This window comes from Anomaloglossus baeobatrachus, chromosome 5 (genome assembly GCF_048569485.1).
Source record: "Anomaloglossus baeobatrachus isolate aAnoBae1 chromosome 5, aAnoBae1.hap1, whole genome shotgun sequence".
Taxonomy (NCBI): Eukaryota; Metazoa; Chordata; class Amphibia; order Anura; family Aromobatidae; genus Anomaloglossus; species Anomaloglossus baeobatrachus.
This window is the reverse complement of record NC_134357.1, coordinates 100,075,827-100,092,008: the sequence shown is the minus strand read 5'-3', so window position 1 is coordinate 100,092,008 and position 16,182 is coordinate 100,075,827. Positions and strand designations below refer to the sequence as shown.

Below are 16,182 nucleotides of genomic sequence, written 5' to 3'. Positions count from 1 at the left end.
CGCTGACAGGTTGAAACAGCCTGTACAGTCATGGCCAAAAGTTTTGAGAATGACACCAAAATTATTTTTTCACATGATCTGTTGCCCTCTGGTTTTTAATTGTGTTTGTCTGATGTTTACATCACATACAGAAATATAATTGCAATCATATTATGAGTACCAAAAATAAACAAAATATATATTATTATCAGCTCACCAAGCCTGCTGCAGACCTATAGTCGTCCTGTGGAAGATGATCAGCGCACGGATGGTCAGAAGTCACCAAGTAGAAATAGAATGTAAATCCAGCGCAATCACATGAATTTTAAAAAAGTTACCTTCTTTATTATTGATTTTCCATAAAATCCAAGCAGGTACATGCAGCATAAAAAATATATGTGCCCAGGTCAGAGCGACGCGTTTCAACAAACGGTCTTAATCATGGTCTGAACCAAGACTGACCAAATCCTTCCTTAAGAAGGCAATCCACCCAAAGTTAATTGTTCACCTGTGAGGTTAACTATAAGGGGGTTGATACAAAGAGGTATACATACATAATTAAAAACACATATACAAATATATAGAATACCATATTTAAACATTGTGAATAATATTAGGAATCATGGTGATTATATCCCAGATGGAGGGAATGAAACCTTATCAATTATATAAATATAGACATCATAATTCATATTTTATCTTCCAATTTTATAGATGTCAAATTTCATCATAAAAGATTCCATAATGAAGAGTAAACCAGAAATTAGTTTAATAAAATAGATCAATAATGCAAAATTAAATCCTGTCTACTGTTTAAGCCATGGGGATATCTACTTTTAAGGTAATAAAACCGCTGCGGGGTGGAGATCACAGAAGGAAACTTCTCAACCGAGAAACCTTCTGGATCTTCACCCTGGAAAGTAGATATCCCCATGGCTTAAACAGTAGACAGGATTTAATTTTGCATTATTGATCTATTTTATTAAACTAATTTCTGGTTTACTCTTCATTATGGAATCTTTTATGATGAAATTTCACATCTATAAAATTGGAAGATAAAATATGAATTATGTTGTCTATATTTATATAATTGATAAGGTTTCATTCCCTCCATCTGGGATATAATCACCATGATTCCTAATATTATTCACAATGTTTAAATATGGTATTCTATATATTTGTATATGTGTTTTTAATTATGTATGTATACCTCTTTGTATCAACCCCCTTATAGTTAACCTCACAGGTGAACAATTAACTTTGGGTGGATTGCCTTCTTAAGGAAGGATTTGGTCAGTCTTGGTTCAGACCATGATTAAGACAGTTTGTTGAAACGCGTCGCTCTGACCTGGGCACATATATTTTTTATGCTGCATGTACCTGCTTGGATTTTATGGAAAATCAATAATAAAGAAGATAACTTTTTTAAAATTCTTGTGATTGCGCTGGATTTACATTCTATTTCTACTTGGTGACTTCTGACCATCCGTGCGCTGATCATCTTCCACAGGACGACTATAGGTCTGCAGCAGGCTTGGTGAGCTGATAATAATATATATTTTGTTTATCTTTGGAAGTTTTTCGTGCTCCCAGCTATTATCATCATTGATTTTTTGATAATATTAAGCCCACATTATGACTGACAATCAAAGGAACCACGTTTTGGAGGGTGAAGAGTATAATGATAGACTTTTAAAAATTGCACAGATCTTTAATAGCACCAGTAATTTGATCCCTGCGGAAATGGACTCTATGCATAAACTCCTTTGGGACTTAGAAATTAATCTTACTAAAGAAATGAAAATCTGGTGGGATGCCAAACTGCTCTTGGACAGTTGGGAGAAGTTGCTCTTGGAGGACATTCTGGTACCATTCTTTATTCATGGCTGTGTTTTTAGGCAAGACTGTGAGTGAGCTGATTCCCTTGGCTGAGAAGCAACCCCACACATGAATCGTTTCAGGATTCTTAACAGTTGGCATGAGACAAGACTGGTGGTAGCGCTCACCTCTTCTTCTCCTAATAAGCTGTTTTCCAGATGTCCCAAACAATCAAAAAGGGGATTCATCTGAGAAAATGACTTTACCCCAGTCCTCAGCAGTCCACTCCCTGTACCTTTTTCAGAATATCAGTCGGTCCCTGATGTTTTTTCTGGCGAGAAGTGGCTTCTTTGCTGCCCTCCTTGAAACCAGGCCTTGCTCAAAGAGTCTCCGCCTCACAGAGCGTGCAGAAGCACTCACACCAGCCTGCTGCCATTGCTGAGCTAGCTCGGCACTGCTGGTAGTCCGATCCCGCAGCTGAAACAGTTTTAAGATACGGTCCTGGTGTTTGCTGGTGCTTCTTGGGCGCCCTGGAGCCTTTTTGGCAACAATGGAAGCTCTCTCCTTGAAGTTCTTGATGATGCGATAGATTGTTGACTGAGGTGCAATCTTTGTTGCTGCGATATTCTTCCCTGTTAGGCCATTTTTGTGCAGAGCAATGATGGCTGCACGTGTTTCTTTAGAGATAACCATGGTTAACTGAAGAGAAACAATGATACCAAGCACCAGCCTCCTTTTAAAGTGTCCAGTGGTGTCCTTCTTACTTAATCATGACTGATTGATCGCCAGCCCTGTGCTCATCAACACCCACACCTGTGTTAATGGAACAATCACTAAAACAATGTTAGCTGCTCCTTTTAAGGCAGGAATGCAATGCTGTTGAAATGTGTTTTGGGGGTTAAAGTTCATTTTCTTAGCCAATACTGACTTTGCAAGTAATTGCTGTTAAGCTGATCACTCTTTATGACATTCTGGAGTATATGCAAATTGCCATTAGACAAACTTAAGCAGTAGACTTTGTAATAATTAATATTTGTAGCATTCTCAAAACTTTTGGCCATGACTGTGTAGGGCACACTAGAGATCTCAGGAGTCAGCTTGAGGTGAGTTCAGGAGGTGCCACCTCACCATTCTTTCTAGCGGCAAGGACCTCTGTTTTATCATGACTTCAGTGTTTCCCTCTTTTGTGGTGTTTTTTCGTAGTGTGTCAGACGCCAATTGGTCTAATTGCATGTGTCCCACTTAGACGCACATATTCTACTCCATGTATAACACAAATATATAAAAAGACCATGTACTTGATGGCCAAGTCAATCTTCTGACATCTGTGGCCAACATATTTCTTGACCGCACCAATGCACTGTGCCTAAAATAGACTTCTGAAATAGGACCTTATGATTTCAATGGATGACCTTGGATGCAGCCAATCATTTGGCACATCCCTGGCATCCTAATTGGCTGTGTTGTTTTGTGTTGTGTTATTCAAAACATTGACACATTTAAAGGGGAATGGGGTGTTACTGTTTTTGCATCGAATTATAGTTTGCTTTAGGTTTATGACAATGCTGGAATTTATTCACCTTAGAGCATCATTGTACAGTAGATATACTGTATATAGCTTGAGTCTACATTAAAATATGAGTACAAACTGTGCTGTAAATGGAATTACTATCCGGACCCTGAGTTATAACCTCTCATATATAAATTTTAAGGCTGCACTGACAATTCTGCCGGTTATCATTAGAAACAGACAGCAAGGTTGTCGTGACACAATCCAAGCAGCTAAGCTCTGAAACTGCAATGAGGTTTCTTTCTATATCAGGTCCTGGGTAATTCTAGGACTTCCCTTATGACAGATTACCAAAGCAAGGTCTTGAAGACACTTAGTAAGCAAAAGATGCTAGAAAATTTCAGACTTGCTGCCTGCAGAATTCTGAATGCAGCTTTGAGCAATAATTCAGACTATAACTAAGGTTGACCAAAATATGTGATGTCTCAGAGAGACCACCGGATCTCTTATACTTCTTATGTCACTGTGCGTCTGTCACCAGTATTCTGCAGGGTACGGTCTATGTAGTCAGGGGACAGAGACAGAAAAGGGCCCCTGTGCAACGCAATAGCTTATTGTAATGTACAATTCCACATGGTTTGGCAGTTGTAGTGGGCCTCCTAAGCTCTCGGGCAGCTGCACAAGTCACACTAATAGTATGTTTGCCCCTGCCATTCCTGGAGGTTTGGCGAGTGGGATAATCATCTGAGAACACTAAAAAAGATAGACACTCTAAAAGCTGTCACAAGAAGGTTTTTATAAACATCAGCGTCAGGATCTGTGGAGACTTCAGATTCTGGCACTCTACCTGGTAACTTCTCTGTGATCTGTGATCAGCGCAGACAGACTCGGGCATCAATTCACAGATTGGTAGTTCATAGGCAGGCTAACAAGAGTTAATCTCTGCTGGGCTGTTTGTTAGGTCTCCTTTGTTCACAGGCTATTGGGGAGTCAGTCACATTAGCTCCCTTCCTATATATGCTAGCTGGACCGTTCCTTTAATGCCAGCTATAGCTTTTCTATACTGGTCTGGTGAGGTGTTGTGATCAAGACTTACTGATGGATGTAGTGCATTATTGCTGTGAGCACTTGTGGTGTTAATCCTTATGTCGTTTTTTTGCTGCTTTCCTTATCTTGTTTATCTCTTTAGTCTATTACTGTCTGTCTCTGTGAGTATACAGTGTGTTTAAGTTTGGTTTTTCCCTGTCTGTCTTTGTTTGTTACCATCTTATTCCTTCCACATTCCGTCCCTGGGGACAGAACAGATTAGTTCTGGTCAGGGGAATAGTAATGCATGGGACTTCGATGTCTCCACCATCAGGGGTAATCCATAGGTTAGGTAGAGCCTACGGTCCCCTAACATGAGGGACAGTATAGGAGCCCCTATCCCTCGCTATCCAACAGTCACACTCTGACATAAGCTCTGGAAAAGGGAGGCCACTAACACTTGTTATGGCCTTCCGGTTCAGAAGGTTGAGAAAAGCTTTGGGAAACTTTCCTTTTTGAAACCTAATTCTCTATATAAACTGTAAAATTGTGCCCAAATGTAAGGTGATTAAATAGAAGTATTTCCAGCCTCATTCCAGCAAAAAACCTTGTATGTTTAGTTATGCTGATGTTCTTAGAGCCGATTCATCTCTTTGCTACATTAATGCGTTTTGCACCTTTTTCGTTTGCCCAGTAATTTAGATCAATAAGTTTATGTATAAAAAGTGCTATATCAGCATTCTGTTTCTTAAGGGGTAAGCTGATATTTGGTATGCCATATGGTGTTAATGTCTGATGGAGTAAGATGAGGAGTAGTAGTAATGGAGTACCATGGTGTAAAGGGCACTTTACACGCTGCAATCTCACTATCGATATCACTAGCGAGGGTACCCGCCCCCGTCGGTTGTGCGTCATGGGCAAATCGCTGCCCGTGGCGCGCAATATCGCTTACACCCGTCACACTACTTACCTGCCTAGCGACGTCGCTGTTGACGGCGAACCGCCTCCTTTCTAAGGGGGCGGTTCGTTCGGCGTCACAGCGACGTCACTAAGCCGCCGCCCAATAGCGGAGGGTCGGAGATGAGCGGGACAAACATCCCGCCCACCTCCCTTCCTCATTACGGGAGGCCGCAGGTACGAGATTGTTCCTCGTTCCTGCGGTGTCACACATAGCGATGTGTGCTGCCGCAGGAACAACTAACAACATAGTACCTGCAACAGCAACGATGTTTGGTAATGGAACGACGCGTCAAAGATCAACGATAAGGTGAGTATTTTTGATCGTTAATGGTCGTTCGTGCGTTTCACACGCAACAACATCGCTAACGAGGCCGGATGTGCGTCACTAATTCCGTGACCCCAACGACATCTCGTTAGTGATGTCGTTGCGTGTAAAGCGGCCTTAAGGCTATGTGCGCACTAGACCGTTTTTCCCGCGGATTTACCCGCGGATTTGCCCCGGAAATTTCTTGAGAAATGTCTGCAATCTTTGTGCAGACATTTCCCATGAAATTCAATGAGAAAAAAAAATAGCTGTGCGCACTGTGCGGATTTTTCTCAAGAAAATTTCTTGAGAAAATTTTCTCGAGAAACTTTCTTGAGAAAATGTGCATATCCATTAATTTCCGCAGGTACCTGCGGTATTCCGGGGGTATTCCGCAGGTAGCAATGATGTGCGGTATACCACCGGAATAGCCGCGATTTACCTGCGGTAATGCCCATCGCTGCCTGCGGTTTTGCAGGAAGCGATGTCATTATGCCAGGAAGAGGAGCAGAGGAAACACACGTCACACTCCCTGGACGCCGCACAGAAGCACTTCCGTGCGACCTCCAGGTGTCTGTGCAGTGTGTGTCCTGCTCCGGCCTCGCGGCTGCCTGCACTGCAGGGTGTCAGTGTCTGCCCGCAGTATCAGCAGCCTGTCACGCTGCAGCGCAGGCAGACACGGACATCCTGCAGTGCTGGGAGCCGCGGGGATGACGATCGCTGCTGTCAGGAGGTGAGATCATTACCTGCTGTGACGATCTCCTGCCTCCTGACGTCAGCGCTGTCACTGCTGTCTAGGGCCGACTCGCGAGCGGCCCGAAACTGTCACTAGCGGTGACGTCACGGGCTCTCGCGATAAGTCAGTGACAGCGCTGACGTCAGCAGTACAGGAGATGATCACAGAAGGTAATGATCTCATCTATGCTCCTGATGGCAGCGCTCGTCATCCCCTGCAGTGACCTGAGCTGACCTATTGATGTTAGCTCAGGTCACTGCATTGCTCTCCCAGCCAATGGGGAACATTCTGTTTTTCATTGACTGGGACAGCGACTATGGTATGGATCGCCGTGCCCCCCCCGCCCCTTATTGGATTACGCCGGACGTGGAATTGATTGTGCTCTTTTCAATAAATTGGTTAAAGAGGGAATGTTTTGGGGAGTGTTTTTTCAAATAAAACTTTTTTTGTTGTCTATTTTTTAATTATTACCGACTGGGTTGGTGATGTCGGGTATCTGATAGACGCCTGACCTCACCAACCCCAGGGCTTGATGCCAGGTGACATTACACATCTGGCATCAACCCCATATATTACCCCGTTTGCCAACGCACCAGGGCGCGGGATGAGCTGGGGCAAAGCGCCAGGATTGGCACGTCTAATGGATGCGCCACTTCTGGGGCGGCTGCGGCCTGCTATTTTTAGGCTGGGGAGTGTCCAATAACAGTGGACCTCCCTAGTCTGAGAATATCAGACCCCAGCTGTCCGCTTTACCTTGGCTGGTGATCCAATATGGGGGGGACCCCACGTTTTTTGTTTTAAATTATTTATATAATTTAAAATAACAGCGTGGGGTGCCCACTGTTTTGGATTATCAGCCAAGGTGAAGCTGCCAGCGGTGGTCTGCAGGCTGCAGCCGTCTGCTTTACCCTAGCTGGCTACAAAAAATGGGGGGACCTCACGTCATTTTTTTTAATTATTTATTTATTTTATGGCTAAATACAAGGCTAAGCACCCTTTAGGCTACTTTCACACATCCGGCTTGAGCTCTGCGGCTCAATCCGGCTGTGCAAGCTATGCAACGGATGCGGTGAAAACACCGCATCCTTTGCATAGGTTTTTCCTTTGCGGCCAGTCCGGTTTTTGCCGCTTGCGGCATGTTACTGAGCATGCGCAGTGGCAAAAACCGCATGCGGCGGCCGGATGCGGTTATTGCCGCATCGCGCCGCATCCGGCCGCCATAGGCATGTATTGAAAAATGTGCCGCATCGGCCGAATGCGGCGAGATGCGGTTTTTTTTGCCGCACGAAAAAACGTGCCAGGCAACGTTCCATCCGGCCGCCGCATCGGCTACATCTGCCGCATGCGGCAAAAAACGGACGGAACGCAAGGCCATGCGGCACAATGCGGCACTAATTAAAGTCTATGCAGGAAAATCGCAACCGGCAGCAAAAAAAAAACGGTTGCGATTTTCATGCAAAGTGCCGGATTGTGCCGCATAGCAAAAACCGGAGGTGTGAAAGTAGCCTAAGTGCCACATGAAAGTCACTAAAGGGTGCCAGCTTAGAAAATGCAGGGAGGTAGAACATTATATAGGTTTTTCTCATCTATCTATCTATCTATCTATCTATCTATCTATCTATCTATCTATCTATCTATCTATCCCTCTATCTATCTATCTATCTATCCCTCTATCTATCTATCTATCTATCTATCTATCTATCTATCTATCTATCTATCCCTCTATCTATCTATCTATCTATATATCCATCTATCCCTCTATCTATCTATCTATCTATCTATCCATCTATCCCTCTATCTATCTATTCATCTATCTATCTATCCCTCTATCTATCTATCTATTCATCTATCTATCCCTCTATCTATCTATCTATCTATTCATCTATCCATCTTTCCCTCTATCCATTATCTGTCTATCGATTATCTTTATTATTTATTGCAGGGACAAACCTGCGGTAAATCCGCGGTAAATCCGCGGCAAATTCGCGGCAAATTCGCGGCAAATCCGCGGCAAAAACGCATGCGGATTTGGTGCGGATTTTTTCCGCAGGTCCGGAAATCTTTCACTGGCAGAAGTTTCTCAAGAAATTTTCTTGAGAAACTTCACATTTCTAGTGCGCACATAGCCTAAGTGTATGTTAGGCTGAGAGTGGTGCTATCACCTGAAATATCCTGTGATCCCACAGTCCACCCCGGAGTTACAGAGAATGAATGATACCCTGACATTGGGTACTTGAGATCAAAAACCAAAATAGGGCCATAGTGACCAGAGAAAAAAGGTGGAGATCTATTAAGATGGTAGGGAGCCATGAAGAAGTTGATATGTGTCTTGAGCTGTGTCCAATGTAGAATCCGTGAAGCGAGTAATAAATACCTTATTGTGTGAAAGTACAAGTGGTTGCTCAAGTAGTCGCACTACTATTCACCAGGGGAATAGCCAAGTCAACCTGTAAATAGGAGATCATTCAAGGAGTTGTTTGGTGCATTGCAACATATTCAAATATTACCCTTCCATATTGGAAGAAGGTGTGAATAAAATTGAGTTGTTTTTAATGGGAATCTGTTTACAAGTTTCTCCTACCCTATCTGAGAGCAACATAATGTAGGGTCAGAGACCTTGATTCCAGCGAAGTGTCACTTACTAGGCTGCTTGCTGAAGTTTTAATAGAACAGTTTTATCTGTTGCAGATCCATCAGTTCTATAAATGCTGAGCTCTGTATAACCCCGCCCACATCACTGATTGTCAGCTTTCTGGGTACACTGTGCATAGGCAGAAAGCAGCCAAGCAGTGGTGGGGTTATACAAAGCTCATGTATATAGAAAACTACCTAGCCGCAGGTTTACTAGTCTTTTAATGATAATCTCCTGCTGATAAAACAGTGATTTTATAAAATCCATACCAAGCAGCCCAATAAGTGACTTTGCTGGAGACAAGGTCTTTGTCTCTACATGCTTCTTTCAAATATCTGGTGACAGATGCCCTTTAATATACAGAAAAATTGGAAACTCTTAAGGCCGCTTTACATGCTACAATTTCTCTGACGATATGTCGTCGGAGTCACGGTTTTCATGACGCACATCCGGCATCATTAGCAACGTCGTTGCGTGTGACACCTACGTGCGACTCCGAACGATCGCAAATAGGGTGAAAATCGTTGATCGTTGACACATCGTTCAGTTTCAAAATATTGTTCGTCTTTGGAACGCAGCAGACATATTGCTACATTTGACACCCTGCCAACGACAAACAACATCCACACGACCGCCTTGGTCAAACAATATATCGCTGAATTATGTAGCGTCGTTTGTGAGATGTGTATGTGGGACCACTACAAAACGACCTATGAGCGATCTCAGCAAATCATAACAACGATCTGGGCGTGTCACATCGCTAGCGATATCGTTGTGGGTACAGCAGCCTTTAAATCCAAGAATTGTAAGAGACCAATACAGCATACATTACATTGGTTTTTCAGAGATTTTGGTTCTTCTTCTTTAAAACCATGTCCATTTTATATCAAGTTACAAAAAAAATTGCAAGAAAACAGCTTGCCCTGCACCTTGGAAGACAAATGTCAATGGTTATCCTCTTAATATTCCACCTTTCTCTGCTTAGACGGTAATGAAACATAGATGCATCTCATCTGTATATCTTCAGTCAAAGCGCTCTTTCCTCCATACTTGAAAATTATATAATTCATAATACAGAGAGTAAATGGATTACTCATTATTTTCTTTTCTGTTTGCTGCAAGATGAGGCGAGCATTAGATGTCAAGCAATTTATTCAATTTCCTATAATTTTCAGACGCACATAAAAGAAGTGCAGCGAAGAGTTTATGCGCCTGCAGAGTAAATGGCATATTGGGATGAATTGTCCTGTACAGTTCTGCTGTGAATGGATATACTTATTGCAATATTTAGGTGTGACTCTATCTGCAGACATTTCTAAAAAGGCAGGGGTACCGATCTAATGTGCTAGAAAACATTAACTGCGAGTGCAATATTCAGGTCTTTGTGACTTGCAACGTTTTATAACTGCTCAATTCACTCAAATTCATTCTAAATAGGGATTTGATGACATCTGATTGAATTTTTGGCTTTAGATACTGTATAAGGCTCCAACATGAAGCTCTTGGGTGTTCATTAGAATTAAATCTAGGCTCCATTTAAAGGAAATCTGTCAGATGATTTTGTAGTACAATACTAATGTTATCTTTAAATGTGGCTTAATAAGGAGACCTTTCAGAATCAGTAACTTTTATAGCTCTACCTTATCCTGTTATCTTGTTGTAAGCTTCATAGAATTCAGTGTGATATAGTAACTAGTCAAGCATATGTAAATACAAACTGCTCCCATCTCCCACCTCTCAGTGCTGGCATCAGTGATAATAGATTTTAACTGAATTTGCACTGCTGCCAACACCCATACTCCCTCCCACCTCTCAAAAACTGTAGGAGGGGAAAAAAGCGCAATAGGGTCTTAGCTGGTATGAGGGTAGACAGACAAGACAGAAAAACACTCACCTGATGAGGTTGTGCCAGTCACAACCCCTTATGATAGCCTGTGAGTGCCTGATGGTTTAGCTGCAGCCCCGGGAGGGATATATATAATATATAGGTAGAAGAGAATACCGGGTTTATGCCGCGCTAGAAACCACTGATGCGTGTAGATTAAACGATTTCCTTTTAATTTTAAAGTTCTATGCATTTCAGAGACATCCGTCTCCTTCCTCAGGAAAAGAAATCCTAGGATTTCTTTTCCTGAGGAAGGAGACGGATGTCCCTGAAACACGTAGAACTGTAAAATAAAAAGGAAATCTTTTAATCTACATGCATCAGTGGTTTCTAGCGCGGCATTAACCCGGTCTTCTCTTCTACCTATATATTATATATATCCCTCCCACCTCTCAGCAGAGATAGGGAATGCAGTGAGAGGTGGAAGGGGGGAGCAGTGAATATGCAAATTGTATATACATACACTTGATTGGGGTGCAGGAGGTACTGAAGTCTACAGAGTTTACAATTAGATAACAGGATAAGGTAAAGCTATAAAACGTACTGATCCTGAAAGGTCTCCTTAAGCCTTATTTAAAGATAACATTAGTATTGTACTACAAAATCACCTGACAGATTCCCTTTAAGAAGACATTTAGAAAGCTACGATGATCTTTATGATATAGAAGTGAGTTTTTATAAGCCGTAACATGTTTCCATTGCACTCAATGTATTTCCACACACATTACATTACTGGATATTGGCTGTATATAATTATTAGGGGTTCTCCACCTATGTTGATATTTTTTTTGCACTTAAATGCATGTATTTTAGGCTACAAATCATCTTTGCTATTGGATTGCATTAAAAATGATGTACCATTTTGCTTTTACAGGCTCTTTGCTTCCTTGCACACTCAACTTCAATACATTCTGTGGTCATAAATCAGCTGCAAGAAGCTCAAAGATTATATATAATGGACTTATAGACTCTTATCAGACTGTCAGAATGAGCTCACTGATGGATTTTCAGTTTATAGAAGTCTGTCCGTACAGAATGACTGGTCAAACCAAGCACAGGCAATCTTTACATGGCCAAATATTTAAGTGCACAGTGCTACCTACTTGTTTTTCATCTACTGTACCTGCTCCCTTTTCTTGGTCTATAAAGCCAGAGCTGTCTATCAAAAAGGGAAAACAATATAGAGATAGAGGGAAAATAAGCAGGTGAGAAGGTGCACTTAAATATTTGGCCACACCAAGATGCACGAGTGACTGTATTTGGTTTGAACAGTCATTTGGTGCTGACAAAGTCCCTTTAAATAATTTTGCAGCCAACAATTGACAGTGCAAGCCAGAGGCTATTAAAGTTGCAACAAATTTTAATGAATGCCATTACCAAAAAAGATTTTTAGCTCCAAATTCATTCATTAAAGTAGAAAAAAAGATGTTCCCAAATGCGGACAACTCCTTTAAATATTCCAGACAAATCTCATATTATTTATTTAATGTAGCATGTAGCCAGTTCTCCACATATAATAATCCTGTGATGAAAGATATAAATCAGAAGGAAATTGGGATATATATATACACACACACAGTATAGCTATAGATAGATAGATAGATTAGGTTTATTCAAGTTTTAAAAGTTAGCTATGGTTTTCTTCACTTTTATCTCAATGATAATGAAAGTTGTACCAATATTAATGTTTAAAGTAATAATAATATTAATAATAATAATCTTTTCTAGGGAGGATGTCCGGACAGCAAATGTCATTGCTGCTGAGGCTGTGATGTGTCTTGTCATCGACAGAGAGTAAGTACCATTTGACTCCATAGTTGATTTCATATGCATGCTGCTGTTGAAAATCTATAGAACTGATTGAAATAGCCAAGTACAGTGAGTCTAATTCTCTGTCGGTCCCGTCGGGTTTAAAAGGATGAAGAGTGTTAATATGCAACTTACTTTTTGTTCCAAAGGAGCACATAGCCCCCCCCAGTCTTACAATTGTTGAAGACCCCCACAGTTGGACCCCCACAAATGTAACAGTTATTTTTATCCTGTACATGGTGATAACCTGGTATAAAAGGAATACGCAGTATCAGGGTGCATGCGAGATTGTTGCTCTTTTTGATTATTGGAAACACAGGGCTTCTGTTCTGGCATCTTGTTGTGAGGGTCCCAGCATTCAGACCCCCACTGATCTAAAATGTATCACCTATCCTTATTCTAATCAATCAAACACCCATGAAACTAGTAGTACTCAATTGTCTGCGGATAGGGGACAACTTCTTGTCACTGGAATTCTTCTTTAAACAGAATATATCGCAAGGTTAATACTTCTTTATCTGAGGGCAGCATAAAATAAGGACAGAGAACCTTATTCTAGATTTAGGCTCCTTATTGGGCTTCTTGCTGTAGTTTTGATAAGTCAAGCACCACTCCAGTGTTTTGTTTTTTCAGTGCTGGAGTGGTGCTGTGAATCTAAGCCCCCTGCTCCCTGTCTTGTACTCACCTTCCGGCATCTTCATCTTTTATCAATGCTGTTTTTGAGGCGCCATATTGTGTCCATAACGTCTGCTGGTCCGAAGTCAGAAGTTACATCACAAGTACTCAATGCATCTCTACGAGAGCCAGGGCCAGAACGAAGCTCTCGTAGAGATGCATTTATTTGTGACTGACCAGAGAGGCGGCGATAGAAGATGAAGCTGTCGGAAGGTGAGTATATGACAGAGGGCAGGGGACTTGGATGTAAAGCACCACTGCAGCAGGGGAATAAAAAACTCCCACTGGTGTGGTGTTCTAACTGCTGCAGCTCTGGTAGTCTTCTCATTGATTAATTCTATTTAATCCTGCCTACTTTGTTGGTTTGCAGCTTTCTGACTATGCACAGTGCTAACAAAATAGTGGAGGTGGGATAGCCAGAGCTCATGAATATCGAGGACCAACATAGCAAGAATTTATTCTTGAGAGAATCAACAAAGCTGTAACAGATAAAACAGCATTTTATCCAAAGTAGAGCAAGAAGTCCACAGAGCTGAAATTAGGGCTCCTGCCTCTAAGTTATTCTTCTCTCAGAATTGGCAGCTAAAATCTGTTTACAGATACCCTTTAAGTTCTACACATAGCCTATTCTAAACAATGAGCGGCCTTGTCTAGAACCAAACATACTCTTCATCACCACTCTTACTGCTGTTATCTATTACATATGTCCTAAAAGAGGTCATACCAAATTTTTAGGCATGGTAATGTTTTCATTTTTTTATTGTGCAGGTTTTTACTGAAAGTGGGGCATATGCTATGTTGGGGAGACAATTGGCTATAATGTGATTGTCGGATTTAATAGAAGCACTGGCATGTTTCTGTTCCCTCAGCAATATGTAAACTGAAAAAGAGAAGACAGAAGTGATTATAAACCACTTCTGTCTTATTCTCAGGTATCCTGGCTGTCTCAAGATCCTGACCTGCTAGACTTTAGAAGTCTTTTTGCAGCTGGGAACCCTCTGCCCATCCTCTATTGATAGAATGATAAATAGTTAAGGAACAGTAGCACAAGCAGCCAGCATGCTGCTTCTTCATATATTTGCAATCTGATTGATCCCTATGGTTCCTTTACCGTTTTTATGAATAGATACCAAAGAATGGAGCAGTACACTGTGTGTGCCAAGATTTGAGGAGATATTGAATGAATTACATTTAAACCTAATTTCTGCCATATAGACAATACTGTACTTAACGTCTAATTTGTTGTGTGCCTTTTAGCCATGATATGGTGATGCAGATTTACCGTGGATTTTCCACAGAAAATGTGTCTAACATTGCTGTAGTCATTCCCCAGCAAATCCTATGGGTTTTAAAAAATGCTGTCCGCACACTGCGTTTTTTTATACCTACGGATTTACCCGTGGATTTTCTGCTGCGAAATTATTGAGCATGTCACTTCTTTTCCACAGGTACCTGCGGTTTTTGTCATAGATAATGGTAAAAATTCACAGGGACCAACTTGCGGAAAACCCGCGGTAAATCCGCGGCAAATCTGCACAAAATCCGCTGCAAACCGTGGTAAAGCGGCATGCAAATTTTTTAAGAGGGTCTGTGTTTTTCTTAAGAAAAAGGCACTTTCTAGTGCATACATAGCCATAGCCTACAGTAAGGCAAATTGTTACCATTATCTATGGCAAAAACTGCAGGTACCTGCGGAAAAGAAGTGACATGCTCATTAATTCCGCAGCGGAAAATCCGCAGCTAAATCCGCAGGTATAAAAAAAACGCAGTGTGCGCACAGCATTTTTTTAAAACCCATAGGATTTGCTGGGGAAATGACTGCTGCAATGTTAGACAAATTTTTTGCCGCAAATCAGCGGCAAATCCGCGGCAAAATCCGCGGTAAATCCGCAGCATGCGCACAGGGCCTAAGCCCATTCAGGCATCAGTGATTTTTCACATATGCAAACGGTCCGAGTGTTGTCAGTGTTTCTCATTCTATTTACAGCAGTGTTGGATCAAAGGCTCATCTTCCGCGATCTTTGTTTCATCAATGATTTTCACTATGAAAATATAAATATATGAATAAGGGCAGATTCACGCTGGTGTGTGACTCGCACAAGTGCAATGCAAGAAAACCTTGCATTGCACTTGGTCCCATTTAACCCCTTCACGACTGGCCGATTTTGCGCTTTCCGTTTTTTTCATTTGCCATTCTTCATCCGAAAGCCGTAACTTTTTTATTTTTTACGTATATATAGCCATGTGAGGACTTGTTTTTTGCGGATCGAGTTTTACTTTTAAATGAAACTATTAGTTGTACCAAATGTGTGTATATTTTTTTATTTTTTTAACCTTTTCATTTTCAATGGGGTGAAAGGGGGGGGTGATTTAAACTTTTAGGTTTTTTTTTAATTTTTCAAAACTTATTTTACTTTTTTTTCCATATTTGCTGATCACAGCTACACAGCTGTGAACACCAGATATGCTCATCTCCTGTTTCACATAGCTCTTGGCCGGGTGAAACAGGAAGTGAGTCATGTGAACTACAGGAGTCATCACATGACCCTGTGCTACCATGACAACCATTGGATCCACATGATCACGTCACGTGACTTCTGATGTCAGGCGGTGAGTAAACTTTAACCACGACTGCGATTATAATGGCGCTGTCACATTTTCTGCTAAGAAAAAAAGGCACAGGGATTAAGGTAACCATTTTTCTTTTGCAAAAGAACAGCTTCATCCCCACAGCAGAAGTAGGTTGACTGAGCACAGGGACTTTGGAAAAGGCTGTCATGAGGACAGACTAGGCATTACTGCCTCGGCTGACCACGAGAAAAAATCGGTTTCCTTCTTTTTCCTTCTT

General features: G+C 41.6%; 1 protein-coding gene across 4 annotated transcripts in view; it reads left to right on the top strand.

Annotated features, from left to right (window-relative positions):
- PRKG1 (protein kinase cGMP-dependent 1) overlaps positions 1–16,182 on the top strand; it is a 1,599,245-nt gene that overhangs the window by 1,479,603 nt on the left and 103,460 nt on the right. For all 4 annotated transcript variants that reach the window (XM_075348723.1, XM_075348724.1, XM_075348721.1 and 1 more), the window contains exon 8: positions 12,579–12,644. In XM_075348723.1, the coding sequence (XP_075204838.1) occupies positions 12,579–12,644 (66 nt within the window). The remainder of the gene's footprint in view (positions 1–12,578; positions 12,645–16,182) is intronic.